The following is a 17,970-nucleotide window of genomic DNA, read 5'->3' as shown; positions in this document are numbered from 1 at the left end:
ATAAAACAGACAGCTACATAAGCCATGTTGAATGGTCTCCTGGATTGTGTTTTTATCGTTTACTTTCCAACATGTTCTTATTTCACAACGCGCCTCTTTTATTTCAGTGACACTCAACCAGACCTCGCCAAGACGCTGGATAGTGAGAAAGCCATAGATGGTGTGGCAGAGAAAAGTAACCCTCCTGAAGACCGTACTTACTCAGTAAGCTGATATTGATCTGTTTTCTTGGGCCATGTATTCATTACAAAGTTTCATGGTTGCCACACCTCTGTGGGAATGTGTAGATTGTTCTGCAAATTCCCACAGAGGTGTGGCTGCATCAGACAAAGATAAGTAAATGCAAATAAAACTAAACTATTGGACGTTCCCTTGATGTTTCTTGCTGAAACATCCAGTTTTGACGTTGACCTGTACGAGTTGTGGACAACTGAACTAAAAGAATTTAAATTTGAATTTACTTTACTTTATTAAGGGGTCCCCCCTTGAGATGTAGCGTCTAATTTGTCTAAAAAAAAAAAGATATATTTATGCACTTGCAGATTTCAGAGTGGTACTTAAATGCACTACATTACAAATAAAAGGGATTTCTAAAAACCACTGTAAACATTGGCATGCATGCATGATATGCTATCAGTAAAATGAATAAGACTGTCTTGGCAGTGCAGGATCTCTCTATGTGAAGGGTTAAGAGAAAACTGCACAGTCACTCTGAGTCGTTCTGTTGCAAAGTGACTGAACAGGTAACAGTAACAGGTGACTGAATATTGATTGGCTCAGACTCGCCGTAAATGTCAAAATCCAGCCTTTCATGAAATGTTTGATTTGAAAAATGTCCAAATCAAACATTCGCAACATTTGCAGAAGCATTTGAACGAGAAACTTCTACACAGGTAATTGTGCTTGTTATATATGCCTGTTACGTAAGGCAGTTTTTTTCATATATATGTTAAAATAACTTTGAGCAAATAGAATGAAAGCAAAGCAAGAGAAGTCCCTGCCCACATGCTTGGCAATAGAGGAGGTGGCCCGACGACACATAGCAGAATGGGTGTGAATTATCTCAACCCATCCCAGGTCTTGGCTGAGCGGGATGGGACTAGCCTCCACCAATGAGGTTGAGAAGGGTTGGTCCTTGTTTAAAACCAGTCCTGTTTCTCACTCAGTCACTCTTGTCCAGCTTCAGCTCCTCACTCAGTCACTCTTGTCCAGCTTCAGCTTTTCATTTCAAACCATGGCCCAGGACATGACTCTGCTGTGGGGCTCCGGCTCTCCACCCTGCTGGAGGGTGATGATCGCTCTGGAGGAGAAGAACCTGCAGGGCTACAACCAGAAACGCTTCTTCTTTGAGAAACAGGAGCACAAGTCAGCAGAAGTCATGGCCATGAACCCCAGGGGCCAGGTGAGTCCGTGCACATGGTGCACATGTGTTTGATTTAAAAATGAATGAAACTCACTTCGCTTTTGCTCCGTCTTGAAGCTCCCTGTCTTCAAACATGGAGACAAAGTCGTGAACGAGTCCTATGCTGCCATCATGTACCTGGAGGTAAGAACTTGGCTGCGGAACCTCATGTTACTCACTGCTGCCAGTAGGGAACCAAAGAGTGAAACAACAAAAAAAGCAAGGCTTTGTGTGCTTGAAAATGTGTTGTTGTGGAGGAAAATAAATTGGAGCTCCGTTTAGTGGCTCACAACACTTGATCCTTTCATGTCTCCAACAATAGGACCAGTTCAAGTCACAGGGAACCAAGCTGATCCCCGACTCCCCTGCCGACAAAGCAATGATGTACCAGCGGATAATGGAGGGCAACACTCTCCAACAGAAAATTAGTGAGTGTGCCTGTAACTGAAAGTCTGAAGTGTCTCACGACAAATGCACAAATTGAAAGCAAGTCACCTGTTAAGGTCCAATGCTATAATGCAAATTTTAAGAAAATCCAACCAAGAGAAATGCTTGCAGATTCAATGCAAATAAAATTCAAAAATATAAATGTGCTCTGCTCCGCAACATTTACATGTTGCACTTAAAAATAAATAAATAAATAAATAAAAAAATAAAAAAATCACACAATGGTAAAATTGCTCCCACAGCAAGTGTGATGAATCTTTTGTTTGCATCTCTGGTGGCAATATTATAGATAGTGCCACAGTGCACATTTCAGTCAGTCTGTGTCTTTATTCACAGTAAAAATCATGAAAGCAAGAGCTGATCCACATTGTGGGTTGCTGTAGACACAATGGTGGCACAATTTTACTTTGATCTTAATGTTAGTATAAAGTTTTATATGAGCAAAGAAAAGTATAACATTTGTTTTGTATGTATATTTTAGTCCCATTTCATGACATCATATGACTTTTGAAATGCTCCAGATTGTGCATTTAAAAACCATGACAACCAGTGGTGGAGTTTCTGCAGTCGGAACATTGCTCTGCTGTGAGGCGAATCCCATAAGTAATGACATGCTGGTTCGCGACTCAAGTCATGACAAAGGAATTTACTATTATCTGTAATCCAACATTCCACTCCTGCATTTGTCAAACAGAGAAGGCAAATTCACCAAAGCCCCCTGTCTACCAGAGTTATGTAATCGTTTCCTGGCTCAGTTTCCAAGGACGGGAAGACAAACAAGCCAGCAAAAAGTGGAAGTGAGAGTCCGGCGTTGTTTGAATGGATAAGTTAAAGAATTTAAGGTCTCATTTTTTAAAGACTGACAATTAAAATTTCCCATGAGAAGGAAGAAAATATTGAGGATTCCAATGTTTAAGGAGAAAGGAAAATCATTTTTGTGGTGTAATCCAACTGCCTCTGTCCCAGCTGGGCATTTTGAAAAAAAAAAAAAAAAAAAAAGAAAAATCAAAAAGACATTTTTGAGCAAACTATAACTTTGACTTCTTTTAGGTGAGGTCCTCTACTACAACTTCTTTGTGCCAGAGGAAGAGAGGCACGACTCTGCCATCAAGAGAAAGCAGGAAGCCCTGGCCGCCGAGCTCAAGCTGTGGGACGGATATCTGGTAGAGAAGCATACCTTCCGCCATTCGTGAAGGGACTGTGGCGCACCTGAATGGGTGCTCACGTCCTCAATGTAAAATGCTCAGCTCTAAAAAATTTGCTCTGCTTCACAGGCAGGTGGATGTTGCCTGGCAGGGAAGAGTTTCTCTCTGGCTGACGTGGCCATCTTCCCCATCATCGCCTATCTCCTCCATTACTGGTAATGTCGACCTAAGGGTCAGAAAAGTGACTTAAGTCCACCGAACGGAAATGCATGGCTGTTTTTCCAAGCAGCAGTGCAGCTACAACTAGCAACACTGTGACTCTGAGTGATTTCTTTTTTTCTTCCAGCCCGCTGTGCGAGACGCGCTACCTCAACATCGCAGCTTACTTCAACAAACTCAAGGACAGGCCCAGCATCAAGGCCAGCTGGCCTCCCGCCTGGTTCGAGAACCCCCAGGGACAGGAGCTACTCAAAGGCATCTGAGGCGATGGCATGCTGAAATAATCAGTCACAGTACTACAACAACAACTACTACTACCACTACTGCTAATGCTGCAAGAATCAGTATTAATGTTAAAATGCTGAGGATTGTAACTTACAGGGGGACTGATTTTTGGCATCAGAGTGTAACTCCAATTGGGCATTTCCGCCTGTTTGTGCACCAATAAATGATAACCTAACCATGAAAACCTGACTCTGTCTTTTCAGTGCATCATGAATTTCATGTTTCGCATTCACGCAGTTTTGTTTTAAAGTTTTCAAGTCAACATACAGACTGCATCAGATGTAGGGATCGCTAAGTCAAAGCTACAAGGTGGGATACTCACAATCACTGCTTGAGCCACTTACACAATTTGCAGCCGAACGAAGAAGAAAACATTTTCTTGCTTGTTTGAATTGTCGCTCACCTCTTTAGATGTCACTGAAACTGATAATTCCTTGCTGTGTTTGTCACCTGCTTTTACACTTTGACTTCAACTTCGCTCACTTCTCTGCTTGTGCAACAAACAAACAGTTTGCAAGGCTCTCAGGGGTTCACATATGCAATGTGGATACACTTGTCATTCAGATCAAATCATTGTCATCTTTGTTAATCCCTGCAGTTAATAAGCCACTTTAAGGCTGTGTTCACACGGCAGGCCTGCATTGCAGGATTTTTATTTTTTTATTTTTACATCATTTAAATTTGACCCCTAGTGCTGCATCCTTTGCAGGAAGTTTCTCCTCTGGGTCACTTTTATGAGTGCACCGCTTGGCCCAAATCACTGTTGACTTTTGGTATGTGACCTGCAAATCAGCAAAAGTTAAATTATGACCAGATATGTTTTGTCATGCCCTTGAAATTAGAAGGACGTTTTCAATTTTCCAAAGATACCAGTACATGACATTTGGGATTTGTGGTAAAGCTGGGGGAGACCACATTACATTAGTCACATACACAAATCCAGAAAAGAAAAGACCTAATTTTACATGACATGCAAGTGAGCCAATTAGCAAGTGAGGCTGCACCTGCTGTAGATTTCATTCAGCCAATGAGCAGAGTTGTTTCGTGTTGCTGCTGCAGTTGAAAAGACGTTGTTTCTTTTACCAAACTCTCTGTCTTTGACTGGCCAGCTTTGGGTAAGTGTCCAAATCCAAATGATAATTTTGGATGACTGGTTTTTGTGGGGTTTTTTTTTTTTGTTTGTTTTATTTTTTGTTATTTTAAATCAGTGGTGCAGTTTATCCAGTTTTGATCTATTATATATTTAAAAATTTGAAAAATCTGTTAAATTTTTTAGTAATATCCTGCACCTCTCGGCAGGCGCTACAACTGCTACCTGAAGACCACAACCCATGAATATCCCAAAATTGTGAAACAAGAGGGCTCCACCTCTGGCTATTCTCTGAGGCCCTGCTCCCAAAGACCCGGTCAGTGTTTAACCACTTCTGCCATCGAAGACACCAGTAAGTCGGCTATCTGTAAGGGTTTTTGGTCTTTCTGCCTCTCAGAGTTCCAGCCACAAGACGAGTACATGAACGTGGACTTCAAAGGAGCAGACTATGACTCCCTGTTCACACCAGACCGCGTGGCGTGTCAGAGGGTCTGCACACAGGACCCCTTTTGTCAGTTCTTCACATTTGTTAGTCCTAAGTTTAGAAACAAGCGTTTCAGGTAAGTGTCATTGACTTGATGTGTTTATTTGCTCATTTTTTTAATGTACATTGGCACTGACTTTTTTTGAAAAAGATAAAAGCTTGGTTCATAGCCAACAGTGAAACATGTCGATTACACAAACTTTGAAACAAAGTCAATATGCAGCATGTTTGCCTGAACGATGTTCATGCGCTAGCAGCTGGTTGAAAGAAGTTGTCGCTCATGCTGCAAAAAAGATATATATTTTTTTCTCCTCAAGTACAAATGCTTTAATTTGCAGCCACAGTTTTTGTGATTCCTAATATAACTGCAAGTAATGATGCTGTATCTGGATTCTCTCACAATGTGGAGATGGATCCACCCACACTCCAAACTATGGCCAACGCTCCAGGTACTGTCTTGGCCCCCATTTCGACCCCCTTCCCTTTCTACCACCTCTGCTCTCTCCATGCATTATGGGGAACATTTTGCATTCAAAACTTTAACCGCAAAATATTCATTTGGATGCCATTTCTGGTTTGCCACAGCTTGTGGCAAAGACAACTTGTTTTCCAAGACTGACACACTGACATCCCAGGATATGACATGCAAACAGTGTTTGCGTCCTGCCCTGAACACTGCCTGGCCTTGTGCTCTGCTCATCCAAGACGTAGCTTCTTCTCTTTTGACAGGTTGGTGTGGTTCACAGCAGCCCAAAGAGTTTTATAGTTTCTCCAAACTCACAATGATGAGATTATCAAATGTTCCACTTTTGCGTGACGAATTGTGTGCATTAATTGCAGCCATGACAATCGCTTTTTTTTTTTTTTTGGACACCTGAACAAGTCCAGTTGCCCCAACATTACCCTTGTACTTTAAGATGACCTGGTTGACTGAGAACCTTCACAGATGCACTTAATGTACAAAATCAAGAATGAATGCAATGCCGAAAACATTTTTTCCCTCTACTGTACACATGACTTACGGACCCAAGTGTGAGCAGCTGGTCGTTAAACTCTTTACAGATGCAAAAATGCACAATATGCTATTATAGACATTCATCAGGCTGTGGGAAAACTGCTGAGTCACTGTGAGTCCTCATTCAAATCATGCAGCTTTGTGCAGTCTTGCTGTTGTAAAATGACAGGTGACGAATATTGCTTCAGACTACCTGTCAACAAAGAAAACCAGTCTTTCTTGAACGCTTGAGATAAAATTACAAAAAGAAAAGCTGCAAAGTAAATAGTAGGTGTTCAGTGGGTCAGATGTCAAATGTGATCTATTTAAAATGTAGAATGGATGAGCTAAATAACACTACGCATTGATGGGAATCGAACTGTCGCCTCAGTCTTGCAAGTCCAAGATTGTCGCAATGTACCACAAACCCAAATCACACTCCCTTTTTTTTTTCCCCCATCTAAGCTGTTTGAGTAGCGTTAACGTCTACACACTGTGATTCTTCATTAACTCCCACCAATTTGCATGTTACGGCGCTTACGTCAACTGTTTTAATTGAATTTAAATGTTTTATAGTTTCTCCAAACTCACAATGATGAGATTATCAAATGTTCCACTTTTGCGTGACGAATTGTGTGCATTAATTGCAGCCATGACAATCGCTTTTTTTTTTTTTTTGGACACCTGAACAAGTCCAGTTGCCCCAACATTACCCTTGTACTTTAAGATGACCTGGTTGACTGAGAACCTTCACAGATGCACTTAATGTACAAAATCAAGAATGAATGCAATGCCGAAAACATTTTTTCCCTCTACTGTACACATGACTTACGGACCCAAGTGTGAGCAGCTGGTCGTTAAACTCTTTACAGATGCAAAAATGCACAATATGCTATTATAGACATTCATCAGGCTGTGGGAAAACTGCTGAGTCACTGTGAGTCCTCATTCAAATCATGCAGCTTTATGCAGTCTTGCTGTTGTAAAATGACAGGTGACGAATATTGCTTCAGACTACCTGTCAACAAAGAAAACCAGTCTTTCTTGAACGCTTGAGATAAAATTACAAAAAGAAAAGCTGCAAAGTACCTCAACAGGAACGCAAACACAAGTGATTGTCTCTGTTTGAGAGGTATCTTCCACCTTTCACCTGAGCACTGATTTAGTAAAGCTTATAATTTTTGCTTAAATGTCATATAGCTAATGACACAATAACAAATTAAGAGAAGCAGTCCCTGTCCACATGTGATTCTGTTGAGTTGCAGCTCCTGGCACAATACAGGCTTGGCAATACGGGAGGTGGCCTGGTTACAGAGCAGAATGGGTGTGAATTGTCTCAACCTATCTTAGATCTTTGGGAAAAAGTGGGACAGGACTAGTCTCCACCAATGGGGTTGAGAAGACTGGCCTTTGTTATAAAAGAAGTTGGCTGTCTCACCCCTTCACTCTGCAGCCTCTTTCACTGCTCACAGCTTCAGCTCTCAGTCAGGCGTTGACACTTGTCTCTCCAAACATGGCCCAGGACATGACTTTGTTGATTACGTTGTTTGGTGGTCACCAAGTGTCACAAACGTTTCAGTGTATTAACAAATGTTATTCTAAAGTGTGTACTAACATCTAGCCTTTAACTTTAACACTGCTTTGTTTTGTAGGCCAGTGGAGGTTGTCTGGCGGGAAAAAACTTCTCTCTGGCCGACGTGGCCGTCTTTCCCAACATCGCCTATGTCTTCCGTTTTGGGTAGGAGCATCAAATGGCAGAGCAGTGGCTGAAATCTACTTTGTGTGATGATTGTCTGCACATCTAAACAGCAGTTAAACTGTTTGACACCAATGCCGACCTTTTTCTTCACTTTTCCAGGTTGTGTGAGGAGCATTACCCACAGTTGGCAACTTACTACAAATGCCTGAAGGAAAGGCCCAGCATCAAAGCCAGCTGGCCTCCCCACTGGCTGGAGAACCCACAGGGAGCAGATACACTCAAAGACCTCTGAGATAACAGTGACGCTAAGTGAATGTGAAAACATTCTGTTCACAAAGTGAAATAGTCTCACTTGTTTAAAAAGCCATGACTGACACCTAAAATAATGTGACACATTACATTTTTTTTTGGCACTTTCATGAAAATGAATAAAACTGACAGTTGTTTCTGTGCTTTTTGAATTTCATGCTCAGCATTCACGCATGCTCCATATGCTTTAGCAAATTAGATCGTAAGATGAATAGAACCAGTGGATGAAATCACATTTTGTTTATATGACTGAAATGTTTGAATCGGTCAAAAACTTTAAACATCGGAGCACAGGCTGTTAAGCGTGTGTTTCAATTTAAAGGGAACTTTGCACTGAAATTAACAGTACGATAATTCTAATTTATCAGTAGTGTACGTTATATTTGTTGCATGTGGCGCAGTTATTGGGATTCCGTCGATAGCATGAATGATATTCTTTAGGAAGTAGGCGTGGCCTGCCACGAACCCAAACATCGTAGTACACGTCAGAGCGACGTCTCTATGGCTCGTAACCAGGAGGGAGTCGCTACAACTCACAGCCTGTAATGGCCGATCGAGGCTTTGTTGACGCTTCGACGCTTGATTCAAAAAATGGTTAATTACTCGAGGCTTCAATGATACAGTGCTCGAGTAGGTAATGTAGTGGTCAATAAAATGAAGTGCAATCGAAACGTGTTCATTGTTTCATAGGTTGTTTGGGATTTGATTCACCATGCATTCTTGTTCGACAACACTACATGGTTGTATGGTTCAATGCTGACACAATAAGATAAAAATGAAAAATAAAGACAATGTTTCTTATTTGGCTGATTGTAGTAGACTAAAGCTCTATACTTAGCCTGACATTTTGTGCAATGAATTATAGTATACCCTAAAACAAGACTAAATAGCCCATAGTTTAAAATATGTTAAATAGTAGGTGTTCAGTGGGTCAGATGTCAAATGTGATCTATTTAAAATGTAGAATGGATGAGCTAAATAACACTACGCATTGATGGGAATCGAACTGTCGCCTCAGTCTTGCAAGTCCAAGATTGTCGCAATGTACCACAAACCCAAATCACACTCCCTTTTTTTTTTCCCCCATCTAAGCTGTTTGAGTAGCGTTAACGTCTACACACTGTGATTCTTCATTAACTCCCACCAATTTGCATGTTACGGCGCTTACGTCAACTGTTTTAATTGAATTTAAATGTTATAGAATATTTAGTACTGAATGCAACACTGTCCAACCAAACCCTTGTCGATCAATTCTCGAATAACTTTGAAAGCTCAACTCAGCTCTGATATGAGTCGATATGAGTCGAGACAACAAACCAGTGATAGGGTTTCGATACTTCATGAAGCAGTACACTGGTTTATACGTCATCAACCATGTGATTCTTTCCAACCAAAACAGCATTTCTGACTGCATCATGGAAGTACAGGAAAATAGGACTGTATAGCAATTTTCTGTTTGACTGCACTAGATGATTGTATGGTTTCCAGTGGATATAGTAATAATAATAATAATAATAATAATAATAATAATAATAATAATAATAATAATAATACTAAGAAGAAGAAGAAGAAGAAGAAGTAGGAGGAGGATGATGATGATGATGATGATGATGATGATGATGTACTCTACAAATACAGACTTTATTTTTTTACATGAAACTGGTGGAAATACAAGTTATATTATGGATTTTGACAAAGTAGGTTTTGGAGTTTGTGTGTGTGTGTCTTGTCTATATATATGTATATGTATATATATATATATATACACACACACACACACACACACACACACACACACACACACACACACACATATATATGTATATATATATATATATATATATATATATATATGTATATATACATATATATATATCTGTAACTGTAACTAACTTATCTATTTCTATCACTCTATCAAACTTAGTATCTATGGATAATAAAACAGACAGCTACATAAGCCATGTTGAATGGTCTCCTGGATTGTGTTTTTATCGTTTACTTTCCAACATGTTCTTATTTCACAACGCGTCTCTTTTATTTCAGTGACACTCAACCAGACCTCGCCAAGACGCTGGATAGTGAGAAAGCCATAGATGGTGTGGCAGAGAAAAGTAACCCTCCTGAAGACCGTACTTACTCAGTAAGCTGATATTGATCTGTTTTCTTGGGCCATGTATTCATTACAAAGTTTCATGGTTGCCACACCTCTGTGGGAATGTGTAGATTGTTCTGCAAATTCCCACAGAGGTGTGGCTGCATCAGACAAAGATAAGTAAATGCAAATAAAACTAAACTATTGGACGTTCCCTTGATGTTTCTTGCTGAAACATCCAGTTTTGACGTTGACCTGTACGAGTTGTGGACAACTGAACTAAAAGAATTTAAATTTGAATTTACTTTACTTTATTAAGGGGTCCCCCCTTGAGATGTAGCGTCTAATTTGTCTAAAAAAAAAAAAGATATATTTATGCACTTGCAGATTTCAGAGTGGTACTTAAATGCACTACATTACAAATAAAAGGGATTTCTAAAAACCACTGTAAACATTGGCATGCATGCATGATATGCTATCAGTAAAATGAATAAGACTGTCTTGGCAGTGCAGGATCTCTCTATGTGAAGGGTTAAGAAAAAACTGCACAGTCACTCTGAGTCGTTCTGTTGCAAAGTGACTGAACAGGTAACAGTAACAGGTGACTGAATATTGATTGGCTCAGACTCGCCGTAAATGTCAAAATCCAGCCTTTCATGAAATGTTTGATTTGAAAAATGTCCAAATCAAACATTCGCAACATTTGCAGAAGCATTTGAACGAGAAACTTCTACACAGGTAATTGTGCTTGTTATATATGCCTGTTACGTAAGGCAGTTTTTTTCATATATATGTTAAAATAACTTTGAGCAAATAGAGCTGGTAAAGAAGAAGCACACGATGGAAGCCACAGTGTCCATGCAGCAGCGTCTCCAGACCGCAGTACACCTCTCTGCTTCTAGGTTAATCTCATAGAAGCCCACATCCTAAAACACGAGTCAAAGGAATCCATGGAAATTACGACTGGATGTACTAGAATAATAATGGCGCTCTTATTGTTAGAGTCAGTGTGCGCTGTGTGTAGGATTTTTATGCACCGAGCCTGCGCACACGCGAGGTTTTTCAGTGAAAATGTGGCAAATATTTTCAGCAATCATCCTGCTGTGTGAATGCTACTTCAGTAAACCAGCGAGCACTGTTGGCATCCCATAAGGTGGCACATTTTATATATTGTTTTCCTGAGTTAATGTTGCTAATCAATTTGAATTTATTATTATTTTTTGATTTTATTTAATTTTATTTTTTCAGCTTTGAACAGTTCTATTAGTCGGTCAAGAAATGTAGTTTAAATAAGGATTCTTTTTTTTTTATTTCAGGTGAATTGATGCATTTTAAATATTTTCTGTTACAGACTATAGAACAATGTTGATAGTTATTTGTTCTAAGTTGATCTATTTTTCTTTCTTGTTTCTTTAAACAATCAATGTTATGCAGAGGTTTACTTATAACTATTTTATAGACAAATAGTCGTGTTGGAGAGGGGGCAGAATATTTTCTTCTTCCTAGGAAGGGGTGCATAACAGAAAACATTTGAGAAGCACCGGTTTAGCTGAATCTGCCTCCAATGACTCACTGTCTTGGTTTTTTTTAACTCGTTAAGGTGACGCCCTATTCTACAACTGGAACGTGCCAGACGGAGAGAGGCACAACTCTGCCATCAAGAGAAACCAAGAAGCACTGAGGGTCGAGCTCAAGATTTGGGAGGGGTATCTGAAGGTAACATTGCAGCAAACTGACCCTCATGATGCATGCATGGGCTGTTATTAAAATACACTCGCAATGGGTTTTGCTGCACTTCTGCCCTAACAAAGTCTTATATGTAAGCAGCGTGTTTCTATGGAACTTTGGTTAGACAGTAGCATCACAACTGAACTTACTCTCTGTTTCAATGATGAGGCTGCATCTGCATCTGATTTGCTTCAAGCACAAGTCAAGCAACACCTAACAGAAGTCAAACAGAAATTCAATGTGTTTTCATTAAACATTAAACAAAATTAATTTGCAACTGCACAGCCTGCAATACACTTTAATCATTGATTGGTGGTCACCAAGTGTCACAAAGATCCAGTGTATTAATGAACATGGTTCTCAAGTGTGCACTAACATCCAGCCATGAACTTTGCTTTGTTTTGTAGGCCAGTGGAGGTTGCCTGAAAAAACTTCACTCTGGCAGATGTGGCCATCTTTCCCAACGTTGCCTTTCTGTTCTTTACTGGGTATGATGAGCATCAAATAACTGAGTATGATCATGACGATTGTGTTCCCATCTAAACAGCAGTGACCCCCCCCCCACTTGTTCAGGTTGTGTGAGGAGCGTTACCCACAGTTGGCAGCTTACCACAAATGCCTGAAGGAAAGGCCCAGCATCAAAGCCAGCTGGCCTCCCAGCTGGGTGGAGAACCCAGAGGAATACGCTATGCTGAAAGACCTTATAAAAGACGTCTGAGACGATCACACAATCATATTCACAACAAAACTCTCAGTGCAATGTGCGCTTCCCACATCACCGTATGTCTGCAGCAAGAATTGTATGAAAAAATATTATGATATGCATTAAATATGTTTTTGCACTTAAACAGATGCCAAGTCTTACTGTCTGAATTACATAGTTGAAGCCAGGTGTTCTGCTGACATGCAGCATGTGGCTGATGCACAATCAAGAGAGCAACTGCAGTTGACAAGAGACAAAAATAAGATGGTGATCTGCAACCACCTGCTGAAATGACACAACTCAAATAAATCCCAGTTGTGAACTCCCTCAGTTTGATTTGTCCTCATGTAAACATTTTCCAATAGGCACTTGTCCAATAGTGAGTGCCACTTGCAAAACGTTACTCTAATTATTATTATTATTATTATTATTATTATTATCATCATTATCAATAATAATAATAATAACAATAACAATAGTTAATAATAAAAGCCCACACTAACATGGTCTTACACTGATCAATAATGGGACTTAATTCAGTTTTAGAATACTTCAGTTTGGACTAGAGTCAGCTATCAGATACTGAAATAAATAATAACGTAGGTATTAATGTTCAAATCAGGTAATATTCATTTAATGCCAATATTATATTTAAAAAAAATCAAAAAGTTCACTGAAAGAAGTTGGTGTTTTGCTTATGTTACAAATCTTTTTTATTTTTATTTTTTTTTACCATAGCTACAGAGGTGAAGCTAGACACACTAATAGCAGATCAAACATCTCTCTGTGTCTGGCAAATCAGAGCTTCTCTGTCCAGCACACAGGCAGCTTATTTAGAATGTGTATTTAGTACTTGCAGATGAAAAAAAAAAACAAAAAACGAAACAACAACCATGGACTAAATATCTGTGTATTTATACGTTTTCAGATCAGTGGGCAGCTGGTCTAGTTCTAAGATAGACATTTTGAGGATGTGGTGCTCAAGTGGGGAAAAAAAGGGCACCTGGTGCGGCGTATTTAATCGCCGACTGTGAGATTTATTACAGGCATATTATATTACCTAGTAATACACATGCAATTATGTCTTATTTGTCCTAATTGCACATGCATTTATTCCAGTGGAATATTGGAATACATACATTCCACTATTCTATTGTATTTATTCCAATACAGTATTGGAATAAATACATATGCAATTAAGACATAATTGCATATGTATTATGAGAATATTATTGAACATCTGCAGTGGCCTGCATATGACTATTGGCAATGGCCACATGCAGTCGGATGCAGAAGTTTAATCATATTCAACAGGTTGGTTTCTGCAAAATTACTGTACAATTCAAATTGGGAACAACAGAACATTGAGAATTAAGGTTGCAATGACACATTTGTTGCCCAATGACATGCATGCATGATATGCTATTAGTAAAATGTATTAAACTGTCTTGGCAGTGCAACATCTCTGTGTGAAGCGTTAATGGAAAACTGAAGAGTATGAGTTGTTCTGTTGTAAAGTAACAGGTGATAGAAGATTGCCTCAGACTAGCCGTGAATATCAAAATCCAGTCTTTCTTTCTTAATCTTTGAACGAGAAACTTCTACGCAGGTAATTGTGTTTGTTATATATGTCTGTACAGTAGTTTCCACTTTACACCAGGAGATGGCCGACACCTGTGGCTTCAATCTGAGCAGCATTTGTGGGGGTGTTGATATTCAGATTTCGGAGTATAAATAGAGAGAAAGCCTCAGTCGAGGAGACGAGGAAGTGGTTGTAGTGGGAGCAGAGAGAGAAAGACAGCGAATTTTACCGAGAATACATCGCCGAGAGGTTTGTTCGTTGACGAAGTACTTCGTCAAGTAATGTCTGACTCAGATAACGAAGAGGAACATTCGCACTCTGTCGATGATGTTGAGTCGTCCCGTGAGAGCCTGTGAGTCTGCCGGTGCGTCTTTAGTTACGCAGCGGCAGCGAGTCGATGCGCCACGACAGTCACCAAGCAGCACACGCTTCGCCTCAGCGTGGTCGAGGTGGGAATAATCGACGAATGAGGACGAGGGGACGTGGTGGGTGAAGCAGGAGTGCTCAAAACACCGCTAATGGTGACGGAGGGCGCAATGGGTTTGTTCGTGAGTGGTCAACGTGGGAGAAGCGGTGGGAGGACACGCCCAGCCAGTGCCGGTGGAGGCAGCAGCGATGTTCACGGTCTCCCTGTAAATTACAGTGATGATGGCTGGGTCTGTTTGAGATATGTGGAAAATTATCAAAAGTGGATAACACATGTTGATGAGCCTGTGGAGTATTGTGGAGACAGGGATCTGACATACAGACCCCTGACATCTGACATAATACAAAAACAAACAAACAAAAAGTTTGGGTTTACTGAAGATTTTTCTCAATTACAGTATGGCTTTATCTCTAACCAATTTCAAGCCACAGCCATTTGAAATCTTGATATCAAAATTGAATATTTTCTTGAAAAAATTATGGTGCTTAAAGGGTTAAAATAACTTTGAGCAAATAGAATGAAAGCAAAGCAAGAGAAGTCCCTGCCCACATGCTTGGCAATAGAGGAGGTGGCCCGACGACACATAGCAGAATGGGTGTGAATTATCTCAACCCATCCCAGGTCTTGGCTGAGCGGGATGGGACTAGCCTCCACCAATGAGGTTGAGAAGGGTTGGTCCTTGTTTAAAACCAGTCCTGTTTCTCACTCAGTCACTCTTGTCCAGCTTCAGCTCCTCACTCAGTCACTCTTGTCCAGCTTCAGCTTTTCATTTCAAACCATGGCCCAGGACATGACTCTGCTGTGGGGCTCCAGCTCTCCACCCTGCTGGAGGGTGATGATCGCTCTGGAGGAGAAGAACCTGCAGGGCTACAACCAGAAATGCTTCTCCTTTGAGAAAAATGAGCACAAGTCAGCAGAAGTCATGGCCATGAACCCCAGGGGCCAGGTGGGTCTGTGCACATATTACATTTGGTTTAAAAAGTAAAGATGTGCTGAAACTCACTTCGCTTTTGCTCCATCTTAAAGCTTCCTTCCTTCAAACATGGAGACAAAGTCGTGAATGAGTCCTATGCTGCCATCATGTACCTGGAGGTAAGAACTTGGCTGCGGAACCTCATGTTACTCTCTGCTGCCAGTAGGGAACCAAAGAGTGAAACAAAAACAAACAAACAAAAACAAAAAAAATCTGTGCTGTTTGTGTTCAACAATATTTTGTGGAGGAAAATAAACGGAATTATCCTGCAGCAACTCGTAACGCTTGATCCTTTCATGTCTCCAACAACAGGACCAGTTCAAGTCACAGGGAAACAAGCTGGTCCCCGACTCCCCTGCTGAAAAAGCAATGATGTATCAGCGGATGATGGAGGGCAACACATTCTACCAGAAAATTGGTATGTCATCCAACAAACACAAATGAAAACTACTGCAATGGAAGCACTGGTTAAATCCCAACCTGGTCAATGAATTACCAGCTCAGTCACTGCTTTCTCTCTCAGTCACACTTTCGCAATGCTGAGAAAGATTAAAGCAATCTTAGGTTATTGCAAACACATTGAGCACAAATGCTGCTGCAGGTACAGTGCAGTATTTACAGTATGGGCTGAATTTAACGAGCACACAAGGGACAAATACCTCTTCGGCAGTTGTGTCTTGATCCTGCTGACTGCAGCATTAAAGTCTCAGAGCTGCACACGCCCATTTCCAGGTGACCTGAGCTGGTAAAGAAGAAGCACACAATGGAAGCCACAGTGTCCGTGCAGCAGCGTCTCCAGACCGCAGTACACCTCTCTGCTTCTAGGTTAATCTCATAGAAGCCCACATCCTAAAACACGGAACATGGAAATTACTACTGGATGTCATCCAACAATACATTGCAGCAGTCGTAGCTGCTGTGGTATAAAGATTGGTCAAAAACATTTGTGCCTCTGTTATTATGGCCCAACTGTGTTATGTAATAATTCCCTGGCTCTGCTACCAAGAATGAAAGCATCAAGTTGGCCTACAGCGACACCATGTGTGTATTTGGCTGAACTGCCTCGCATGACTCACTGTCTTGTTTTTTTTGTTTTTGTTGTTTGTTTTTAACATTTAGTGGACGCCCTATTCTTCATGTGGCACGTGCCAGAGGCAGAGAGGCACGACTCTGCCATCAAGAGAAACCAAGAAGCCCTGACTGCCGAGCTTAAGCTGTGGGAGGGATATCTGAAGGTAGCATTTGGTTAGACTGTAACATCACAAATGAACTTACTCTTTGTGCCAAAGATGAGGCTGCGCCTGCATCTGGATCGCTTCGAGTACAAGTCAAGCGACATCCAACATAGAGAAACAACAAACATCCTTTCTATCCTTGCCTGTTAATTTCTTTCACACAGTGTTTTGCCTCAGCGAACTCAGTCCAGTGTCAATATTTCTTTTTAACACTTATTGGACTAGTGGAGTGGTTACTGGTGACATAAATATTATACATGTGCTTAATCAATGAGAATTCAGAAATTCAATGTGTTTTCATTAAACTTTAAACAAAATTAATTTGCAACTGCACAGCCAGCAATAAACTTTGATCATTGATTGGTGGTCACCAAGTGTCACAAAGATCCAGTGTATTAATGAACATGGTTCTCAAGTGTGCACTAACATCCAGCCATGAACTTTGCTTTGTTTTGTAGGCCAGTGGAGGTTGCCTGGTGGGAAAAAACTTCACTCTGGCAGATGTGGCCATCTTTCCCAACATTGCCTGTCTATTCTTTACTGGGTATGATGAGCATCAAATAACTAAGTATGATCATGACGATTGTGTGCCCGTCTAAACAGCAGTGACCTTTCCCCCCCACTTGTTCAGGTTGTGTGAGGAGCGTTACCCACAGTTGGCAGCCTACTACAAATGCCTGAAGGAAAGGCCCAGCATCAAAGCCAGCTGTGTGGAGAAGCCAGAGGAATACGCTATGCTGAAAGACCTTATAAAAGATGTCTGAGATGATCACACAATCATATTCACAACAAAACTCTCAGTGCAATGTGCGCTTCCCACATCACCGTATGTCTGCAGCAAGAATTATATGAAAAAATATGAGTGTGTGTGCCCATGTGCCTGACTGTCTAACAGAATGTAATTCATTCAAAAATGTTTATGCACTTTATCGGAAACCAAGAAATCTTACTGTCTGAATTACAGTTGACAAGAGATGAAAATAAGATGGTGATCTGCAACCACCTGCTGAAATGACACAAAACTCAAATAAATCCCAGTTGTGAACTCCCTCAGTTTCATTTCATTTCATTCATTCAGTGCCACTTTCATTTTTCACTATTATTATTATTATTATTATTATTATTATTATTATTATTATTATTATTAATAATAATA

The 17,970-nt window shown here is 40.5% G+C and overlaps 2 protein-coding genes and 1 long non-coding RNA gene across 3 annotated transcripts; all 3 read left to right on the top strand.

The window, feature by feature from the left end:
* The first annotated feature begins 1,193 nt into the window (after nucleotides 1–1,193).
* LOC142877089 (glutathione S-transferase A-like) lies at nucleotides 1,194–3,682 on the top strand. The gene is made up of 6 exons (XM_076011459.1): nucleotides 1,194–1,402; nucleotides 1,481–1,546; nucleotides 1,725–1,830; nucleotides 2,900–3,012; nucleotides 3,124–3,209; nucleotides 3,341–3,682. Exons 1-6 carry the CDS (start codon nucleotides 1,235–1,237, stop codon nucleotides 3,474–3,476), a joined length of 675 nt encoding a protein of 224 aa, XP_075867574.1. The 5' UTR covers nucleotides 1,194–1,234; the 3' UTR covers nucleotides 3,477–3,682.
* Nucleotides 3,683–5,405: 1,723 nt separating this feature from the next.
* LOC142877096 (uncharacterized) lies at nucleotides 5,406–5,926 on the top strand. The gene is made up of 3 exons (XR_012923781.1): nucleotides 5,406–5,521; nucleotides 5,658–5,801; nucleotides 5,913–5,926. It is a non-coding gene; the product is annotated as an uncharacterized LOC142877096 (long non-coding RNA).
* Nucleotides 5,927–10,100: 4,174 nt separating this feature from the next.
* On the top strand, nucleotides 10,101–17,867 carry LOC142877090 (glutathione S-transferase A-like). The gene is made up of 7 exons (XM_076011460.1): nucleotides 10,101–10,214; nucleotides 15,363–15,552; nucleotides 15,633–15,698; nucleotides 15,892–15,997; nucleotides 16,699–16,814; nucleotides 17,273–17,358; nucleotides 17,446–17,867. Exons 1-7 carry the CDS (start codon nucleotides 10,168–10,170, stop codon nucleotides 17,576–17,578), a joined length of 744 nt encoding a protein of 247 aa, XP_075867575.1. The 5' UTR covers nucleotides 10,101–10,167; the 3' UTR covers nucleotides 17,579–17,867.
* Nucleotides 17,868–17,970: the final 103 nt, after the last annotated feature.

The sequence above is a fragment of the Nelusetta ayraudi genome, unplaced genomic scaffold (genome assembly GCF_046127955.1).
Source record: "Nelusetta ayraudi isolate G7.1 ecotype Tasmania unplaced genomic scaffold, CSIRO-AGI_Nayr_v1 ptg000135l, whole genome shotgun sequence".
Classification (NCBI taxonomy): Eukaryota; Metazoa; Chordata; class Actinopteri; order Tetraodontiformes; family Monacanthidae; genus Nelusetta; species Nelusetta ayraudi.
This window is presented reverse-complemented; position numbering and strand designations above follow the sequence as displayed.

What these genes read in the sequence shown, in the direction of transcription:
- LOC142877089 (XM_076011459.1), top strand. Translation starts at nt 1,235, where the DNA reads ATGGCCCAGGACATGACTCTGCTGTGGGGCTCCGGCTCTCCACCCTGC. An exon ending in AGCTGTGGGACGGATATCTG is followed by an intron (nt 3,013 to 3,123) that starts GTAGAGAAGCAT and finishes TCTGCTTCACAG; the next exon opens with GCAGGTGGATGTTGCCTGGC. An exon ending in GCCTATCTCCTCCATTACTG is followed by an intron (nt 3,210 to 3,340) that starts GTAATGTCGACC and finishes TTTTTCTTCCAG; the next exon opens with CCCGCTGTGCGAGACGCGCT.
- LOC142877090 (XM_076011460.1), top strand. Translation starts at nt 10,168, where the DNA reads ATGGTGTGGCAGAGAAAAGTAACCCTCCTGAAGACCGTACTTACTCA. An exon ending in CTGCCATCATGTACCTGGAG is followed by an intron (nt 15,699 to 15,891) that starts GTAAGAACTTGG and finishes CTCCAACAACAG; the next exon opens with GACCAGTTCAAGTCACAGGG. An exon ending in CACATTCTACCAGAAAATTG is followed by an intron (nt 15,998 to 16,698) that starts GTATGTCATCCA and finishes TTTAACATTTAG; the next exon opens with TGGACGCCCTATTCTTCATG.